The 19,976-nt window shown below is 58.5% G+C and overlaps 1 protein-coding gene across 2 annotated transcripts; it reads right to left on the bottom strand.

Annotated features, from left to right (window-relative positions):
* GGCX (gamma-glutamyl carboxylase) lies at positions 1-19,455 on the bottom strand. Of its 2 annotated transcripts, XM_034761629.1 has the most exons (15): positions 19,308-19,455; positions 18,745-18,948; positions 16,552-16,710; positions 9,032-9,197; positions 7,640-7,718; positions 6,720-6,826; positions 5,666-5,829; positions 5,001-5,278; positions 4,210-4,341; positions 3,045-3,196; positions 2,474-2,643; positions 2,026-2,156; positions 1,592-1,739; positions 1,157-1,352; positions 1-792 (listed from the first exon to the last, which is right to left on the bottom strand). In XM_034761629.1, the coding sequence occupies exons 1-15, from the start codon at positions 19,333-19,335 to the stop codon at positions 636-638; spliced, it is 2,271 nt and encodes a 756-aa protein (XP_034617520.1). In that variant the 5' UTR covers positions 19,336-19,455; the 3' UTR covers positions 1-635. The 2 variants fall into 2 exon arrangements, with proteins under 2 accessions (XP_034617520.1, XP_034617521.1); XM_034761630.1 differs by lacking the exons at positions 18,745-18,948; positions 19,308-19,455 and adding an exon at positions 17,775-17,943.
* Positions 19,456-19,976: the final 521 nt, after the last annotated feature.

Raw genomic sequence — 19,976 nt, 5'->3', positions numbered from 1 at the left:
TCCCGCCCGCCCCCAGTGATCAGACAGCCCCCCCACGCTCCACCTAATGACCCCAGCCTGGCCAGCTCCTCCCCCGAGGTAGCTCAGCGTTGAGCAAGTCTGTCCCCAGCACCACAATGAGTCCATGGTAGAACCAGGCATGGAATCCAGGAGTCCTGACCCCAGGCTGCTTCTCTAACCACTAGCCCCCACTCCCCTCCCAGAGCTGGGGAGAGAACCCAGGAGTCCTGGCTCCCAGCCCCATGCTCTACTCCCCGACCTGTTCACACACTTTTCTCATTTATTGCGGGCAGTAGGTGCTGGCACAGAGCCAGGCTGTGGGGCAACTCCCTGCTGCCCAAGCTCAGTTCTCCCCGGGACAGACAGCCTGGCCGAGCCGTGGGCAGCGTGGGGCTCAGGCTCTGTGGTGCTGTGGGCCCAGGTCTGATGCTCACCAGGCCTTTTCACTTGAGGGTCTCGGGCTGTGAGCAGGGGCCTGGTCCCCCTTGCATGAGCACTGCTCCCCATCAGCCCAGCAGAAGCGGGAGGACCCAAGGGCATGTGCCTATCCCAGGATGCACTGAGCGATCAAGCTGAGATTATGGGGGGAGGGAATCCCTCGTCTGCAATGTGTCCTTGGGCCGTCCCCCCTAGGGTCAGAGCTCAGCCCGCTCTGGCTCCTTCTGCACCCCCTCCGTCCCCGCTGCACCCGTCTCCTGTTGCATGTTGGCGTAGGCCACCTCCCGTGCCAGGTGCTCCAGGGACGGGCGCCCCAGCGCCAGGTTCCTGAGCGAAATCCAGGTCATCAGGAAGCTGTGAGGGGAGAGAAAGAGCAAGGGCTGGAGATGGGCCCAAAAGAGCATCTTGGGGGGGCAGATCCGGGGGTGTTCAGCTCAGATGGGGGGTGGTTCACGGGACTGGGGTAGAGGGAGTAGGGAAGGTACGGCAGCTGGGGTGTCATGGCTCGTGCAGATGGGGGGGGGGGGGGGGGGGGGGGGGCGGGGGGGGGTGGGTGCAGGGGGGGGGGGCTGGCAGGGCATCCAGCAGTGAGAGGCTGGCCTGTGGGTGGGAGGAGGTGGGTGCAGTAGCGGCAGGGCAGTGGAGGGGCTGGTGTGTGGAGGGAATAGCGCTGGGTGCTGTATGGCGCCGGGGAGCTGGTGCATGACCAGGCGCTCACCTCCGGCGGAACAGGAAGTACTTCCTGGCAGCGAAGCGCTGCAGCCGCTCCCCGAGGGTGGCATTTCGCCGTCTCTGCAGCTCCTCCAATCGCTGCTGGCGCTGCACGAAGGCCTGGACGACGGGATCAGTCTGCATGGCATCCCCCAGGGCACCATCTAGGATGGGCTGCAGTTCTGGGGGCAGGGGCTCCGTCTCTGCACCGGGGGAGAGGGGGCAGGCATGAGATGGCGTCTCACCTCCAGGGGTCCGTATGCCACAGGAAAAGGGAGATGCCTGGGGAGCCCCATGACAGGGACACAGCCACTGGCGCCCAGCGGGAGGGATCTCCGCCTGCTACTCCCCCCAGCAGGGCTCCAGGGGGTCTGGGCTCCGGGGGCAGTGCTGGTCCCAGCAGCCAGGAGCTAGGCTAAGGGGCAGGGCCCCAGAGACTCACCGCTGCCATTCTGCACCTTGTCCCGCAGCTCCTGCAGCTGGGTCAGGTTCCGCTCCAGGGCCACATCCGTGGTGTTGACGTAGATGTACATGTAGCAGGAGGGCTCTGGCGACACCGTGTGCACCTTGTGGTACTCGCCCGGGGGCAGCTGGGACACGGGGGGGTCAGTAAGTAGCAGCAGGCCAAGCGGGCTGAGAACCAGCCAACTCTCTGCCCTTGCCAGACGTGTTGAGCCAGAACACAGCTCCCAGCTGGGGGGGAAAATCCCCCACCCCCAGATCTAAAACCAGGACCCTTGGGCCCAGTCCCCATGGCCCCCCAGCATATCCAGCAGACCTAGGCTGAGAACCAGCCAGCCACCCTGCATGGCTCTTCTCCTGCCAGGCAGGGACACAGGCCGGGCTCCACCCCTGCCCCTCAAGCCCAGCCCTCACCTGCATCCTGTCCCCTTCCTGCAGCGTGTAGTTCCTCTGCTCCTTGATGATCTCCACCACAACCTCCCCCTTCAGCAGCTGCAGGCTCGTGTTGCCCAGGTCCTCACTCACAAAGTTCTCCAGGTGCAGGCCTGGGGGTATAGGAGGGGACATAAAGGATGGTGAGCGCAGCCCCACTGGGACCCACTCCCGCACCATCTGGCCACAGGACACACCCGTGACCCCCACTGGCAGCATCTGGAGCTCTGCTCCACTCTAGCAGCAGCTTCTCAGGAGAGGATAACAGCCTCCTACAGCCGCCCGGCAATGGAGTAGCTCCTTTAGGTCAAGCTGCAGCAGCTGAGGTTTGTGCTCTGAAGGTGCCAGGTTCCAACCCTGCTGCTGAGGCAGGGGGGGCTGTCCTATTAGTAACAGGAACCCCCCAGAGGAACGGGCTGCAGGCAGATACCTGGGAAATCAGCGATGAAAACCACCTCAGTCTGGTTGTCCAGCGAGCTCTCGATCTCCTGCAACTTTGCCCTCCAGGGGGACAGGTTGACCAGCAGTGGCTTGAGCCATGGAGTGTGGGAGAAGGGAGACCACTCGGCCCGCACGATGTCCACCTGCGGGTCGAAGAGCCTGGCCGGCGAGACGGACCCGATGAGTGCGCCGGAGGCTGGGCCAGCAGGATGCTCCGGTACCCGGCATCCTGACTGGTTTGTCTCCCCCGGGGCAGTGGGCAGCCAGCCCCAGGGTCATTGCAGGACAGAAGGGGCATCAAGTCCCTGAGGTGCCAGCTGCCAGATTGGGTGTGTGATGGGACCCAACGCACCCTGTGCTGGGGGCATGGCACTGCGATGGCCCCACACACACACACACACACACACACACACACACACACTGGTTCTATGCAGTGCTACCCAGCAGCCCCTCCCACTACTCCGTCCTCTCCCTGCTGGGGGACATCCATAGGCTAGGCATGGGGCTGGCTGGGCTGGGGCCAGCGCAGGGCAGGTAGGACCTCCTTCCCCCGCACTTGCCTCTGCTGGAAGCGGTCGTTGATGGAGACCCAGATGTCGAAGTAGATCTCAGGCTGCGAGACGTTGTAGTTGTGTAGCAGGCGGCTCAGGCAGGTGGCGTACTGCTTCAGCATGTCAGCGTGGTCCTTCCAGCGCCGGCTCTGGGTGAACACCTGCCCAGACACACCCACTGAGCCAGGCGCCAGCCAGTCAGCCAGCCCTGGGATCCCCAGCCCCCCACAAGTCAGGAGATTTCCATCCCCACGAGCTTCTGCCTCTGAGCCAGCTCTGACCTCCCCACCCCATAGGTTCAGAGGGAGACCAGCCCTCTGCGTAAGGCACAAGGTTGGGGGTCAGGACTCCTGGGCCCCAGCTCTGTGGCTGACTCCCGGGGTGGGGGGACGGACTATGGGCAAGTCCCTTCCCTGCTCAATGCCTCAGTTTCCTCACTTGTAACAGGACAAGAAAATTCAGTCATGTCTGCGAGGCTCAGACAGTCCAGCAGAGAGGGCAGCTCAGCCGCCGAGGGACAGAGTCATGCTTGAGCGCAGGGCTGGGAGAGCCCCGGCAGAGACCCTCCCCCACATTTCACTCCACGGGAATTTAAAGAAACCAATAACACCCCCTTTTGGCTCCAGTCCCAGATACAGTCGCATCCCAGCGCAGGGGGCTCTGGCTGGGACACAAGGGCAGGGAACCACACACTGACAAGCAGAGTTTGGTAAGATGAGTCAACAGGACTCCTGGGTTCTATCCAGGGCTCAGGTAGGGGAGTGGGGTCTGGTGGGAGCCAGGACACCAGGGTTCTAGCCCTGCCTCTGTAACAGATTTCCCCTGTAACCTTCAGTCAAAAAGCTCCCCATGCCTCAGTTTCCCCATCCATACAACAGGGATGGCCTGGGCCTGCCTTTGTTTAGTGCCCTGAGACCCTCAGATAGGAGCCCCATTGTCTGTGATAATTAATATTGTTAACGACCATTAATGTCCACCTCCTCTGGGGCACCAAGCACAGCCAGGCCACAGTGAGGGCGCCGGACACAGATAGCCAGACTGGTTGTCCACTCCCCTTCGCTGCGCAGAGAAGGAAACTGAGGCAGGGAGCGGGGCAGGGATGCCTCAGGGAGTCAGTGGCGGCAATAGAACCCGGGGTCCTGGCTCCGCCCCAGAGCGCGGCGGGGTCACTTACCCCAGGGTTGAGGTAGCCCAACTCCCCGGTCACACCATCCCGGTAGGTGATCTTCACGTGCTGGTGGGAGCGGGAATGGACCATCATGTCCCACGAGTAGCCGTACAGCCCCTTGGTCCAGTTGTTGTAGCCCTGGGGGAAGGGGCAGCACATCAGGGGGAGCATGGGGGGATAGGGAGCATGGGGAGGAAGCAGGGGGGACAGGAAGCACATTGGGAGGGTGCGTGGGGGGGATAGGGAGCACGGGTGGGGAGCGATAGGGACCACGTTGGGGGGCTGTGGGGTGATGGGACAGGGACCACGTCGGGAGGAGCATCGGGGATCCCTGAACCCAGAATCCGATCGGGTTCAAGCCGCTTTCCCAGAGAGCTGGTTTGTGCTGTTGTTTTGCTGGGTAGTCGGGGATCTGGCTGCTGTTACCCACCTGGCAGCCCCAGCTGTGAGACCATGGCCACCCCGCTGGGTCTGTGCAGCTCACATGGGCCACTGGTCACCAGGTGGACACCCAGCTCCTAGGGGCAGTCACCCCAGCTGGGAGGGTCAGGCTGGCCAGCCACAAAGCTAGCTCCCTCCCTGGGAGCCAGGCATCAGCCAGGGCTACATGGTGGGGCAGCACGATCGCTGCCGGGCCAGGGGTCCCGGCTTGTCCCTCCCGGCTGAGCGACGCCCACTGAGGAGCAGCACCCCAGCACCCTTCCCAATGCTGCCCTCCGCTAGCCCCCAGCTCCTCCCCTCCCCACAGCTCCCCCCCGAGCCCTGTGCAGCACAGCCCCAGCCGCGGGGGCCCCTACCTGGGTGATGAAATGGGAGTAGGGCAGGAAGAGCTGCTCCAGCACGTACAGCACGGTGAAGAGGGCACCCAGCTTCTGGCGCAGCCCCGGCCCTCGCTCCCCCCTGCCCCGGCCCTTGCGCTCAGACCCCCTGTACACGCACGCCTCGCTGGGCTGTGGCGGCTCCACAGAGGGCAGGAGCCTTCGGAGACAGGCCGGGAACCTGGCACCCAGGCGGCGCGGCCAGTCCGGGGAGCAGAACAAGGGACTGGTGGCAAGCATGGTGTAGGAGAACATGCCTGTGGGGAGAACCGAGCCATCAGCCAGGGAGCTCCCTTCCCTTCGGGCAAGGCAAGGGGCACTGGCTGGGCTGGAGGACAGCAGCTGTGGGGTTAGAGCAGCTATGGGGGGCCAGGACTCCTGGGTTCTATGCCCAGTGCTGGGAGGGGAGGCTGGGAGCGAGGACTCCATTCCCAGCTCTGGGAGAGGGATGTGGTCACGGGAGGGTTGGGAGCAGAACTTCTGGGTTCTCTCCCCAGTGCTGGGGGGGGGCATCGAGTGGGTTAGAGGGAGGGGCTGGGAGCCAGGACTCCTGGGTTCTCTCCCCAGTGCTGGGAGGAGGATATGGGCTTGGGGGGGGGGGGGAGCAGGACTCCTGGGTTCCGTCCCCACACCAGCCGCCTTACCAATGCTGAAGAGCTGCGAGTTCATGCAGTGGAAGTAGGAGACGAAGATGAGCGCTGCTGGGCGGGTGGCGTCGAAGAACAGCAGGTAACCAGCCGTCAGGTCCAGCACCAGGCCTCCACCATGCACCACCAGCAGGCTGGTCATCTCCTCAGACAGCACCAGCCTGGGGAGCACGCAGGAGGTGAGACCCCCATCCCCTGCCCTGATGAGAGAGCCTTCTCCCCCGTAGCCACCTGCAGGTCGCCTGCCCCCCAGGACCGCCTGTGTTCTCTGCCCCACAGCAGCACCAAGCCCTGTATCTGAGCAGCCCCTGGGGATGCAGGGCTGGTAATGCCACAGCCCCTTCATGGCACTGACTGGTGGCTGGGGGGCAATGGCTGCCCTGGCTGGGTTAGGGAGGGAAATACAGGCCCCAGCCCCCTCCCCCTCCAACTCCCCCCAGCCTGAACTTCCAGGGCTCCTTTCCTCTCCCTAGGTCCCCTTCACTTTGTAACAGCCATTTGGATCCCAGCCCTGAGCCTTCGAGACCCCAGATCTCGGGGCAGATTGTCCTGTGTTTGAACCCTTGGTGCAAAGACTTGGGGCCATCTATCTCCCAGCACCCAACTCTCCCCACCACCATGGTCTGCCCAGCATGGCAGGGGTCCAGCATACAGGGGGGTCACGCCCGGCAACACGGGGCAGTCAGACATCCCCACGTCACCCAGCGCCCAGTAAGTGACCCCGCCCCGTCCAGAGCATGGGCAAACCCAGAGGAGCCAACCAGCCTCCCTTGGTGCCAGCTGGGGGATTTCAGTGCAGGGGCCTGTTGTGTTCGTGTGCAGGTGACTTGGCGTGAGCCCGTGTGTTTCACGCGTGAGCTCCCAGCTCAGGCCGAGCAGCCATGGTGGGGGAGGGGGGGGGTCCCCACGCAGGCACTGGCCAAACTGGGCGATCCGTGTTAGTGCCTGGCCGACTACCCCCAGTGCCGTCTGCTGTGGCAGCGCCCCAGCGGGCCGATGAACCCAGAGCTCACCCTGCCCCCGGGGCAGCCCCCGTCATCCCAACACTCACTTGAAGGGGTCAAAGAGCCAGTGGCGGGACAATGACCCCATGGAGTAGCCTTCCACCCAGTCAGCGTCCAGCTTCTTGATGCCCGCAATGAAGTAGACGATGAAGATCTGGGTGACACAAAGCGCCCGTGAGCAACCCCAGCCAGCCCCGGGGCTGGCCAGTGCCTGGCTCCCAGCACAGCCAGCACCAGGCAGAAAGCGACGACCGACGAGCGCAGGCCCCGGGAGCTCACACACAGAGAAAGGGCCCCATTAACAGGTGAGGGGGATAATCTCTGCCTGCACCTCTGTTACCGGGGTCTCAGAGCACCTCGGTATTGTTATCCCTCCCCCACAGGTGGAGAAACTGAGGCAGAGAGGGGCCAGGATAGGCCCAAGATCACAGTGAGTCAACAGAAAAGGTGGGAATAGAACCCAGGAGTCCTGGCTCCCAGCCTGTTCCGCACTAACCCACCAGCCCCCACTCCCCTCCCAGAGCCGGGGAGAGAACCCAGGAGTCCTGGCTCCCAGCTCCCCCACCCAGGCCATCCCCCTCTCCCAATCCATCACAGAGCCCTGAGATTTGGGGGTGGGGGGAAAGTCCTACTGCCCTCACCCTCCCAGGCAGTGACGTGCTCTGTGCGCTGCTGCCCCCGAGTGGCCAGCCCAAGAGACTGCACCAGCATTCTCCACCCCTTCAGAAGCATGGCCAGGGCCCCGGGCCAAGGGGCCCATTTCCCCGGCATGGCACGGCCAGCCCCAGCAGGGGGCCTGATTGACACCCAGGGCAGAGGGCATTGATGGGAGCTGGCGGAGCGGGGGGGCTGGCTCCTTGCCGGGGACTTGACAGAGGGGCCCAGGGCAGTGCTCCCCTGCAGGGCAGGGCGAGGCAACAGGGGTGTGGGTGGAGGGAGGCTGCCTGTGGACACCCTCCGCCCATACCTGCATGCGCAGCACCGTGTAGTTCCACAGGGGCACGTGAGCATTCCTCTTCCGCGGGTGCCGGAGCCCATCGATGGACCTGGGGGAAGGAGCTGCTGTCAGGGCGCGGCCATGCCAGCACAGGGAGCGGTGTAGCCACAGCTCTCCCCCCCCTCCCTCCCCCCACAGGCACCATGGTAGTTATGCCACAGCCTGGCTAGTGCAGGCTGGGCAGCGGCTCTCAGCTGGGCTCCAAGGGAAGCGCTCCAGCCCCCTCCCCAGCAGGTCCCAGTCCACAGCTCCGGGGCTGCTCTGCCAGCCCTGCGTTATCCAGGGTCAGACTATCTGAGCACAGTGGTCCCGTCTGGCCCGGGGATCTGGCTTTGCTGCAGGTCAGGTGCCATTTCTAGGCTAGGGAAGCTGAGCCCGTAAGTGATGTAGAAGGGCCCAGGCGGGGCTGGGGATGTGGGGCTGGGTTGGGTTTCATCGGGGAGCTGCAATTTATTTGTGGCAATGTGGCTTGGCGTTTGTGCCCAGCCATGCAACTGGGCAATGCAAAGCAGATGCGGGTGGTGCTCACATTGCAAGGTTTCCCCTTGGGCAGAATGGTGGGTTCGGGTATAAAGATTTGGGGCCTGATCCCCATTGACCTGTCCTGCAGCTCCAGGAGAGGGGCACCAACATGACACCAGAGTGACAGCGGTGCCTCGCCTTTGGACTCTGCCCTGTCCCTTGGCATGAGGCCTGGCTCACAGAAACTGAGCCCGACGGCTGTTCGCGACGTGTATTCGTCAGTAGCGTGGCCGATCTCCACCCTGCTGTCACGCAGAGTTTGCGGCTGGAGGAAGTTGGTTTGGTTTTGCAGGTGGCTGCGTTACCTCACCGCGCCGTCGCACACAAGACGGATCATGGAGACTCACGTGTGACAGAGCTACCAGGGTGAGGGCATCTCGGCAGGGCTCCTGCACTAGGAAATGCAACCTACATCCCAGCCAGCCTGTACGCCATGTGAATAGAACGGCTCCAGGCGCTAACAGCCTGCGCTGGGCGCTGCGCCAAGATGGAGCTGGTCTCATTCTCCAGGAGAGGAAAGAGCCTTTGGACCTGGGAAGGGGCCCCCCACTTCTTCAGGCATCAGGGCTCCTGGGGCCTTGCCACAGCCCTGGCTGGCGCCCCGCTCTGCATTCAGCTGGGGGACCCAGGAGTCCCAGCCAGGGCCCCCACGATCAGCAGCAGTGTCAGCGCCCAGCAGGCAGACAGGGTCCTGGGTTTGGCAGGGGGGCCGAGTTGGGGATCCGAGGGGAGAAAGGGCTGAGTCAGAGCCGGTTTCAAGATCCCCGACCCCCAGCCCCTCCCTGCCACTTGCTCTGCACACACCTCCCCGACATGCGCCCCCTGCCTGCCCCACCCTACCAGTAGCGGTTGGCGTCCATGAGGGTGAGCTGGAAGCCGAGGAGGCCGTAGAGGTAGGAGTGGTTGTTCCAGGCCGTCTTGTCCAAGAAGAAGACGTACCAATAGGGCAGCATGAAGAGCAGGCAGCTCAGCCGGTAGCAGCAGCCCAGCATGATCCCCAGGGCACCTGGGACGGGTGGGAGGGATTCAGCGGGGCCAGGGATCTCCCCTCCTCCCCAGGGCTCCCCAGCCTGGACCCCATGTTGCCAGCACCATCCTAGGGTTCCCTAGGGAGGTGGTGGAATCTCCTTCCTTAGAGGTTTTTAAGGTCAGGCTTTACAAAGCCCTGGCTGGGATGATTTTTTGGGGGATTGGTCCTGCTTTGAGCAGGGGGTTGGACTAGATGCCTCCTGAGGTCCCTTCCAACCCTGATGTTCTATTCTATGATCTTGCTGGCCATGACTCTGAGCCTGTCCCTGCAAGGGGCCTGGCCCAGCCTGGGGGGCAGTATAGGGCACAGGGCCACCAGCTAGCAGAGCAGCCCTGGCATGCCTGTGTCTGGGATGGTCCTGGCAAGCCCCTGCCCCCACATGGGGCATGAGCCCCAATCTCAAACCGGTCAGGGCCCCTCAGACACTGCACCCCCCAATCTCCCCAGCCCAGCCCATGACCCCCTGATCCCTCAGCACCCTCCTGTGACGCTCTGTACCTCGGGGGAACACCCTACACCCCCATGTTCATCTTTGTAAAATGATTGTGTGGTATCCAATGGAAAGTTTGTCATGTCAGGTGTCTTCGGAAGGCTCATGATACACTGAACATTGCTGTTACAGTGATGTTATAGGTTATCATTTCAGGTATATAGTTATAAGGCTGAAAATGTATCCTCATGGCTTAAAGCAGTGGCTCTCAAACTTTTGTGCTGGTGACACCTTTCACATAACAAGCCTCTGAAAGCGACCCCCCTTAAAAATTAAAAACACTTTTTTATATATTTAACACCATTATAAATGCTGGAGGCAAAGCAGGGTTTGATGTGAAGGTTGACAGTTCACAACCCCCCACGTAATCACCTCACGACTCCCAGTTTGAGAACCCCTGGCTTAAAGCAACCCCAGGCAAAAACTTTCCAAGAGCAGAGAGGCAGTTCACACCTCATCAGGGCATGGATGGGACAAACCCAGCCCAGCCTCACAGGAACAAAGGACACTGGCCTAGGCAGCAACAAAGGATTTGTTAGAGACCCTAGAGAGAGTCACCCCCTTCCTTTGGGCAGTTTGGGACTGTGATGAGGTGATGCTCACCTGACTCTGAGGTGGGGGGGGGGGGCAAAGCCAAGAGGAAACAAAGGACATGATAAAAGTGAGAGACCTTTGCCATGTTCTCTCTCTTCCACCTCCATCTACAGACACCACCACCAAGCGACTGAAACATTGGTCAAAGGGAAGAGCCTCACTGAAAAGTAACCAGCCAGCCTGTGGTGAGAAGCATCTAAGTTTGTGAGGACACTGAAAGTGTTAAGATCAGCTTAGAATGCGTTTGGCTTTTATTTCATTTGACCAAATCCGACTTGTTATGCTCGGACTTGTAATCACTTAAATCTACCTTTGTAGTTAATAAATCTGTTTGTTCTACCTGAAGCAATGTGCTTGGTTTGCAGTGTGTCAGAGACTCCCCTTGGGATAACAAGCCTGGGACAGATCAATTTCTTTGTTAAATTGATGAACTCATATAAGCTTGCAGCGTCCAGCGGGCATAACTGGGCACTGCAAGACGGAGGTTCCTAGGGTTGTGTCTGGGACCGGAGATATTGGCTAGTGTCATTCGGTTGCAAGTAGCTGGGAACAGCTTACATGCCAGAAACTGTGTGTGAACAGCCCAGGAGTGGGGTTCTCACAGCAGAGCAGGGTAAGACTGGCTCCCAGAGTCGAGGATTGGGGTGACCTAGCAGATCACTGGTCCAGACAACACCAGGGGAACGTCACAGTGGCCCAGCGAGCAGGTTGTATGCGCGGCTTGTTACTCCAAGTGAAGTTCACACTTTAAGCATTGAGATTTGAGATTTTAAGTGAATCTTAAGTGCAGTGGCTAAGGTCACAGTTTTGTTATTTTCTATTTGTTTATTCCCGGAAAGGGAAATAGGGACGGAAAAGCAGGAACATGAGTGAAAGCAGTGAAGCGATTGCGAAGTTGGAGCTTTTTAGTCTGCAGAACAAGAGCGGGAGTACCAGAGATTATTGCAACTGAAGGAATTGGAGATAAAGGAAAAAGAAAAAGAGGCTGCACACAGAAGGGCCATGGAAGAAAAAAAGAGAGAGCGAAAATACCAACTGGACCTGCTAGAGAAGCAGAACCAGAACTCCCCAACGACTCCCATCACTCCAAAAATCCACAAATGGGAACATTTATGTCCTGCATACAGTGAGGACGATGATATTGTTGAATATCTGAGTACCTTTGAAAGGCTGTATGTAATACATGAAATCCCTGATAAGAGAGTTCCTACCCTGATTGCGAAATTAACTGGCAAAGCTCGAAATGTAGTCAGTGGAATGCCTATTGAAGATGCTTTAGTCTATCGTAAATTTAAAGATACTGTTTTGCGAAGTTTTCAGATTACCCCTGAAACATAGAGTTACATTTAGGAATCTGAAGAGGGCTATTGGGAGGAGTAATGGGGAATATGTAACCAAATGATCGATTTGTTGGGGAAATGGGTGCAGGGTAAGGAGGCGGCAAGTTTTGAGGGAATGTTGGATCTTGTTGCTCAAGAGCATTTCCTAGGCATGTGTAAGGCGGATGTAAAGCAGTGTCTATGGGACAAAGATGTAAAGTCTGTGGAGGAGATGGATTTTTTAGCTGATGCCTTCGAACAGAATCAGGCGTCTATTGAGGGCAGGCCACAGAAAGAGGGGTTTAAAACTAGTGGAAAGGGAGGATCCCATTTTGCCCCTGGGAAGAGAGAACACGGTTGGGAGCCTAAACACTCTCTTACCCCAAAACCATTCCTCTAATGGTAACTCTCATCCCAAATCTCCTGTAAAAGCAGAAGAGTCCAGGTGTTATCAATGTAGTTCCACTAATCACCTGAGGAATAGATGCCCTGTGCTAGGAGGAAGCAGGCAACCAATAGCTCATGTTAGTTGTGCTGTCCTCAACACAGAACCCCCCAGGCAATTGAAACCTATCGTATTGGTTCTGTGACGTAGCCTCTGCAGAACCAGATGTGGGGCATGTTTCGGCTGTCCAAATTAATGGCAGGGAATGTTTGGGGCAGAGGGATACAGGGGCCCAGATCTCTCTGGTTAAGCAGAGTGTGGTTCCAAAGGCCAGTATAAGATCTCTCTCCTGCCACCCATCTCCACCCTCTGACAAACAGAGGCTAGGGACACCATTCCTTACCCATCCTAGCTAATAGCCATTAATGGACTTAACCTCCATGAATTTATCTAGTTCTCTTTTAAACCCTGTTATAGTCCTAGCCTTCACAACCTCCTCAGGCAAGGAGTTCCATAAGTTGACTGTGTGCTGTGTGAAGAAGAACTTCCTTTTATTTGTTTTAAACCTGCTGCCCGTTAATTTCATTTGGTGGCCCCTAGTTCTTATATTATGGGAACAAGTAAATAACTTTTCCTTATTCACTTTCTCCACATCACTCATGATTTTATATACCTCGATCATATCCCCCCTTAGTCTCCTCTTTTCCAAGCTGAAAAGACCTAGCCTCTTTAATCTCTCCTCATATGGGACCCGTTCCACACCCCTTTTCTGAACTTTTTCTAATGCCAGTATATCTTTTTTGAGATGAGGAGACCACATCTGTACGCAGTATTCAAGATGTGGGCGTACCATTGATTTATATAAGGGCAATAAGATATTCTCCGTCTTATTCTCTATCCCTTTTTTAGTGATTCCTAACATCCTGTTTGCTTTTTTGACTGCCGCTGCACACTGCGTGGACGTCTTCAGAGAACTAGCCACGATGACTCCAAGATCTTTTTCCTGATTAGTTGTAGCTAAAGTAGCCCCCATCATATTGTATGTATAGTTGGGTTTTTTTTTCCCCAAGGTGCATCACTTTATATTTATCCACATTAAATTTCATTTGTCATTTTGTTGCCCAATCACTTAGTTTTGTGAGATCTTTTTGAAGTTCTTCACAATCTGCTTTGGTCTTAACTATCTTGAGCAGTTTAGGATCATCTGCAAACTTTGCCACCTCACTGTTTACCCCTGGGCGAAAGCAGATTCCTTGTACCATTAGCTAAAATCCATGTGGTGTGGGAAGGTTTGGAAAGTGTTTTGACTGTGGGGGTGATGGAACACCTCCTAGTCGACCTGCTCCTGGGTAATGATTTTTACCGTGTAGCTCAGGTTAAAGTATTTGCCTGCAGCAGGAGGGAGTGTTATGCTGGGACCCCCGAGGGAAAGGGTACGGTCTCAGGAACTGCTGAGGAATGGGAGAGAGTCTCCTTGATTCTTCTGCAGCTGGGAGTAGCCACATGCTTCCAGGTGGGAGGGTGTTTGAGACCAGCTCCTGCACTGCAGCTGGAGGCAACACCACATCGGGAAGGGATGGGGATGTGATGCCGCCCAGGGAGAGAACTGTCCAGGTTGTTAGCTGCCAGCAGGTCACAGCTGAACCAGAGTCAAACCCGGCTCTAGGGAGCAGAGAGAAATGTGTCCCAGACGAGAGCCCAGAGAAGGGGCAGGGGATCTCAGAAACCACTAAAGTGGACGAGGATTCCTGTGACTCTGTAACACAGGGAAGCAGGGTGCTTCCAAGTGTGGGAGGGGCTGAGACTAACTCCTTTTCAGCAGAAGGCAACATGCCCTCAGGTGCAGGGGCAGGAGAGGGGTTGTCAGGGATTAAGGAAACTGTCCCAGTTGTTAGCTGGCAGAGTTCTGCAGCTAAATAAAAGATAAAACCCTCCCTAGGGAGCACAGAGAAATGTGTCTTAGGAGGGGGCCCAGAGGAGGAAACTGGGGAAGGAATAGTGGGGGTACAGGAATGTCTCCACACTAGTCACTTGGGGCAGAATGCCCAGGACACTAGGAGGATGGCTGGGTCAGCATCTGTGGACCCAGGCACTCAGCCTGTGACCCAGGTTTTGAGAGGGAACTGTGTGACTGACCTCCTGGGGGGAGCAGTCACACAGCTGATTTCTCGGGGACAGACAAAGGGGTGGCGGAGGTACCCCAATCCAGGTCCCAATTTTTCAGGATGCTATTTCTGAGAAGTTTTTGGAAAGTAACTGTGTCTCTTTACATCAAGATGCAGCTCCAACACCTGTGACAGCAGGTTTCAGTGGTAGCCGTGTTAGTCTGTATCAGCAAAAAGAACGAGGAGTCCTTGTGGCACCTTAGAGACTAACACATTTATTTGGGCATAAGCTTTCATGGGCTAAAACCCACTTCATCGGATGCATGGAGTGGAAAATACAGTAGGAAGATATATAACAGTACATGTTAGTACATGTTCGTTGGTAAGGCAACTCCCATCTTTTCATGTACTCTTATATATCTTATACATTTGTTAGTCTCTAAGGTGCCACAAGAACTCCTTGTTGTTTTTGTAACAGCAGAGGAGTTGAGACCAGGAAATGGCCAGGGGATAGTCTGTCAGAATACAGATGACCCAACTCATAGAATGGGGGTGCGTTCCCCCAGGCTGGTGAGACACTGGGAGCAGTTATGGGGGAGCTGTTGTGAAAGGGTGAATCTGATCAAAGGGTAAACACACCTAGTCCAGGGAGCACAGATCACAGCCCTCTAGGGGGCAGGGAAGGACCCAGTGCTGGAAGGGGGAAACACCAGGTAACCCTAAAGGGGAGCTGGATTTCCTACATATGTACAGTCCTGGGGTTGGGAGACCGCTCCCCAAAGGGTCAGTCAATGTGCAGGATCCCCCTGGACCCTTATCTTGCCAGACCCTGAGATATCAAAATGCCAGAAACATTATTAAATTAAGAACCAACACAGAGGGGAACCCTGGAGGGAAGGAAAAGCCAGTGACTGATTACATAGGAGAGAGTCAAAGGACACCCTGGGAAATGAACAAACTAACCTCAAACTAGACTACCTGAACAGAAAGCATGCTCCATCTGTGATAAAAAATTTTGGTATTAATGTTAAGTTTTGGGGATAAGAATTTTGACATGGATGTTAAACCTTATGATAATGCTACTTTTCAATAAGCACCTGTAAACAGGTTTAAAGCTTATCACAGCAGAGATACCATAAAAAAACCTGGTTTGCTGTGTGTGAATGGGGAAACTGAGGCACACTGCCACATGGCCTTAATGGCTGGTTGCCAAGAGAACCATAACAACAAACTGCCTTTGAGCTAGTCAGTGACTAACCCTCTTGCAGTAAACTAAGAGGGGAGGTGTGACACCCTGCACCTCCATGTTCATCCTTGTAAAATGATTGTGTGGCATACAATGCAAAGTTTGTCATTTTGGGTGTCTTTGGAAGGCTCATGATGCACTGAGCAGTGTTGTTAAAGTGATGTTGTAGGTTATAATCTCATGTATATAGTTATGAGGATGAAAATGTGTCTTCATGGCTTAAAACAAGCCCAGGCAAAAACTCTCCAAGAGCAGAGAGGCAGTTCACACCTCATCAGGGCATGGATGGGACAAACCCAGCCCAGCCACACAGGAACAAAGGACATTGGCCTAGGCAGCAACAAAGGATTTGTTGGACTCTTGAGTGAGTCACCCCCCACCTTCCTTTGATCAGTCTGGGACTGCGATGAGGTGATGTTCACCTGACTCTGAAGGGGTGGGGGGGCAAAGCCATGAGGGAAGAAAGGACACGATAAAAGGGAGAGACCTTTGCCATGTTCTCTCTCTTCCACCTCCATCTACAGACACCACCACCAAGCAACTGAAGCGCTGATCAAAGGGGAGAGCCTGACTGAAAAATAACCAGCCAGCCTGTGGTGAGAAGCATCTAAGTTTGTAAGGACAATGAAAGTGTTAAGATCAGCTTAGAATGCATTTTGCTTTTATTTCATTTGACCAAATCTGACTTCTTGTGCTTTGACTTAAAATCACTTAAATCTACCTTTATGGTTAATAAATCTGTTTGTTTATTCTACCGGAAGCAGTGTGTTCGGTTTGAAGCGTGTCAGAGACTCCCCTTGGGATAACAAGCCTAGCACATATCAATTTCTTTGTTAAATTGATGAACTCATATAAGCTTGCAGCGTCCAGCGGGCATAACTGGGCACTGCAAGACGGAAGTACCTAGGGGTTGTGTCTGGAACCGGAGATATTGACTAGTGTCATTCGGTGCAAAGAGCTGGGAGCAGCTTACATGCCAGAGGCTGTGCGTGACCAGCCCAGGAGTGGGGGTCTCACAGCAGAGCAGGGTAAGACTGGCTCCCAGAGTCAAGGATTGGGGTGACCTAGCAGATCACCGGTCCAGACAACACCAGAGGGGAACGTCACACTCCCATATCTCCCAATTCCTCCAGCCCCCCTCGATTCCCCCAGCCCAACCCGCAGTGCCCAGTCCTGGCCCTGTGCCCTCACCCAGCAGCATGACTGCGTAGAGCAGGTACATCCAATCCAGCGGCAGGGGCTCCAGGAAGTTGATGAGGGGGAAGCGACAGACCTCCAGCCCGTCCAGGTACTTATGGTCCAGATAGCTCAGGCCGCGCTCCTGGGGGATGTCCAGGGCCATCAGCAACCCTGAGACACGGGCAGAGGCAGCGTCAGTCATGGGGAGGGTCCCCCTGACCGCCCCTCGATCTCTCATGTCCAGCCCAGAGCTAACTGGGCCCCCCAGGCTCAGCCAGTCCCAGAGGCAGAGCACGGATTGGGGCCAGCAGCCCTTGCAGTTGGGCACTGCCCTGCTGTCCACCTGGCCCAGTCCGGGCACAGGAGCCCGGCGACGAGGCAGCCACACGGAAGCTGTGCCGGGAGCCACCCCCACCCCACCAAGCACCCGCCCGACAGCAAATACCCGCATGGGGATCCCACCCCCCTGGTGGCTCAGTGCAGCTGAGCACAGGCAGGGAAATTGAGCCACAGCAAGGGGAGGGGACTCGCCATCGGGCACTCTCAGGAACCCAGGCGTCCTGTCTCCCCACAGGGCTGACCTTACTGGCTGTAGCAGCCCAGCAGGGATCCTGCTATCCTGCCCCGGGCTGGCAGTAAGGGCCAGAGGGACTCGCCCACCCCGGGAGGCAGCCCCAGGTCTGGCCCAGAGAGCAGATTGGAGACCCAGCCTCTGCAGGGAGCCTCCTTGGAACCCCGGGGGTCCAGTGGGGCCACTAAGGACTGGGAGAGGCTGTCATAGGCAGCAGGAGCCATGTCATGTGAACACAGCACTTGTGAAAGGTGCCAGGCCTGAGGGGAAACGGACTTGCCCAAGGTAAGGCAGCAGGGCTGGGCAGAGAACCCAGGAGTCTTGGCTACCAACTCCCCCACCCCCACTCTAACCCACTTCCCTCCTGGAGCTGGGGACAGAACCCAGAAGTCCTGGCTCCCAGCCCTCTCCCTAGCACCATGCTAGGACAGTGGGGTCAGCCTGGACTCCGAGAGGACAGCACCCCGACTGAGCCCCCTTTTCCAAAAAGCTCTCCCATCCAAGTGCTGACTCAGCCCATCCCTACTTCACAGCATGGCCCCAGGACCCTCCTCATCCGAGTCCAGGAGCCCCCCCGTAGGGAGACCCCCACCCCCCACAGCATGGAGAGTTTAACCCCTTCCCCAGCAGGCTCATCGCAAACCACGCGGGCACAGCTACCCACCCTGGCACGAGGCTGTGGGGCCTGGGCTGGCCATTGCTTCTGGATCCCTAGGCTGAGCCCTGGGGGCAGGGGGAAGATGTCTTGCACTGCCCCACCATGGGATAGCTAGAGTCAGGGGGCTGGGGAGACCCCATTGTCCAAGCACTGGGGGGCCAGAGGGGAGGGCACCCCTCGGATCTCACTAGAAGCAGGGCTGGGACCACCACATCCGCTCCCTCCTGACCATTGGGGCCTCCCCTCCCCCGCACTCTGAGGCCAAAGTCCCTCCCCACCTCCACAAGCAGAGGACAATGGCCCTAACCACATTGCAAAACCAGCCCGGCCCAGGGCTGGAAGCAGGGATTGGACCCGCCCCCAACGGCCGGCCAGCGGAACCAGCTGGCAGCCAGACAGTGACCGTGACAGTGGCAGAGTAGCGTAGGGTGGGTGGGACAGGATGTGGGGAGCCTGTGGCTAACTGGGGGGCGTCAGAGGTTCTGGACAGGGCCTGCAGAAGCACCACGTGGGCGCTCTCAAACCGCAGCCTGGTCAGTGGGGGCTGGGTAACCCAGGGATGGATTCCTCTGTACGGACCTGCTAAGCAGGGACAGCGCTAGGCCCGGAGACAGGCCAGGGGATGAGGGACTCCTGCACTTCTCCACTCCTGGACCCCATGCAGCACAAGGAGCAGTGAGAGCAAAGTCCCAGGACTCCTGGGTCGTCTCCCCAGCTCTGCTCTCCCTCTAGCAGTTCTGTACCTCAGTTTCCCTCCCATAAACGGGAAGAACAACACTGACCCACCTGGAGTGCCCCGAGATTGGGAGGCTGGGCTTGAGGGAGGGGGAATAAACTGAGCACCAACTGCCTGAGCATTCAAGGGAGGTTAGAGCTCCCCGGGGACACAGGACGTTTTCTGAGGTGCCCTCTCACCAGTTGGGTTCCCCAGAGGAGCAGGGATCCCAAGGGCACGTGCCCTGCCCAGGGCACTCACCGAACAGGAAGCGGAAGACGCCCAGGGAGGCCGGGTCCGTGGGTCTGTTGAGCAGGCAGACGAAGCGGTGCCAGCTGGACACATCAGCCCATTCGAAGCCCAGCAGGCGCTTGGCCCAACTGCTGCTCTGCTGTGTGGGCTCCGGCGGCCCCCGCACCTCCTCACGCCGCCTCCGGCCGGGCAAGGACTCTGACAGCAGGGCAGCTGCAAACCAACAGGGGCATGGGGGGGGGGGGGGGAGACAGGACAGGTCACTTCATTATCTGGGGGGCAGGAGGTTCTTAGCATCCATGACAGGGGGGGCTCTAGACGCCACAGTCCCCCAACAGCGCCCCTCACTCCCGACCCGCAGCCCCGTTACCCCAGCCCCGGGCCCCCACCCAGCTCTGCGGTGCCCCTCACTCCCGACCCGCAGCCCCGGGCAGACTGAGAACCAGGCGGGACCCAGCTGCCTGCCCCGGGCCGGGCCCTCTTCACGGGCCGCGGGGCGGGTGTCCGGGGCGGTGGGGGTGGGGCTGCAGCGCCCGGCGGGAACCCAGGAGTCCGGCTGCGAGCCCCGGTACCTGCCGCGCGGCCCCGCTGCGGCTCCATCTCCGCGCGACTCCCAGCGCCCCGCCCCGGTTGCTAGGAGACGCTCCAGAGCGAGCCCCTTGGCCGCAGACACGTCACCAGCGCGGCGGCCGCAAAGCGGTGGGCGGGGGAGTGTCGCAAGCGCGGGGTGGGCGGCGGCGCTTTCCGGCAGCCCCGAGGGGCCGCTCGGGGGGTCCCCTCCCCACTCCCAGCGCTGCGCCGGGCGGAACCCAGGCATGCAGGGTCCCATCCAGCCCCGCCTCCTCCCGCTGCGCGGCCCCTCCCCCCGCGGGCCCTGTCCCGGACGCCTGGGTTCTCCCGCTTCGAGACAGCCCCGCGCTCGGGGTCCTGGCGCCCCCGGGACCCCCCAGGCTCGGTCCCCCCCTGAGCTCCGAGTCCGGGGCGGCTTTAATTGGCCTGGGGACCGACCGCTCCACGTGGCCTCTGCGCGGCTGGCCGGGCCCTGCTGGCCGCCTGGGCGGGGTGGTGGGTGAATGGCGCTGGAGAGACGGGCAGGCCGGGGCCGGGGGTGCGGGGCTGGAGCTGGGACTCGCTTATGCTGCTGCTGTTGCTGCTCCTTGGCCGGCAGACTCGGGTCCCTGCCCAGTAACGGCCTTACGCCGGCTTGGGTAACAGGCCGGCCTCTTATCGCGAGTAACTCC

Source organism: Trachemys scripta, chromosome 2, assembly GCF_013100865.1.
Source record: "Trachemys scripta elegans isolate TJP31775 chromosome 2, CAS_Tse_1.0, whole genome shotgun sequence".
Lineage (NCBI taxonomy): Eukaryota > Metazoa > Chordata > Testudines > Emydidae > Trachemys > Trachemys scripta.
The sequence above is the reverse complement of the archived record's forward strand: the minus strand, read 5'-3'. Positions and strand labels throughout refer to the sequence as shown.

Coding starts and splice junctions, on each gene's coding strand:
- GGCX (XM_034761629.1), bottom strand. CDS start 19,335: ATGGAGCCGCAGCGGGGCCGCGCGGCAG. Junction 4,342..5,000: donor ACTCCCATTTCATCACCCAG/GTAGGGGCCCCC, acceptor CCCTTCCCCCAG/GGCTACAACAACTGGACCAA. Junction 1,740..2,025: donor AGGAAGGGGACAGGATGCAG/GTGAGGGCTGGG, acceptor CCCGTGTCCCAG/CTGCCCCCGGGCGAGTACCA.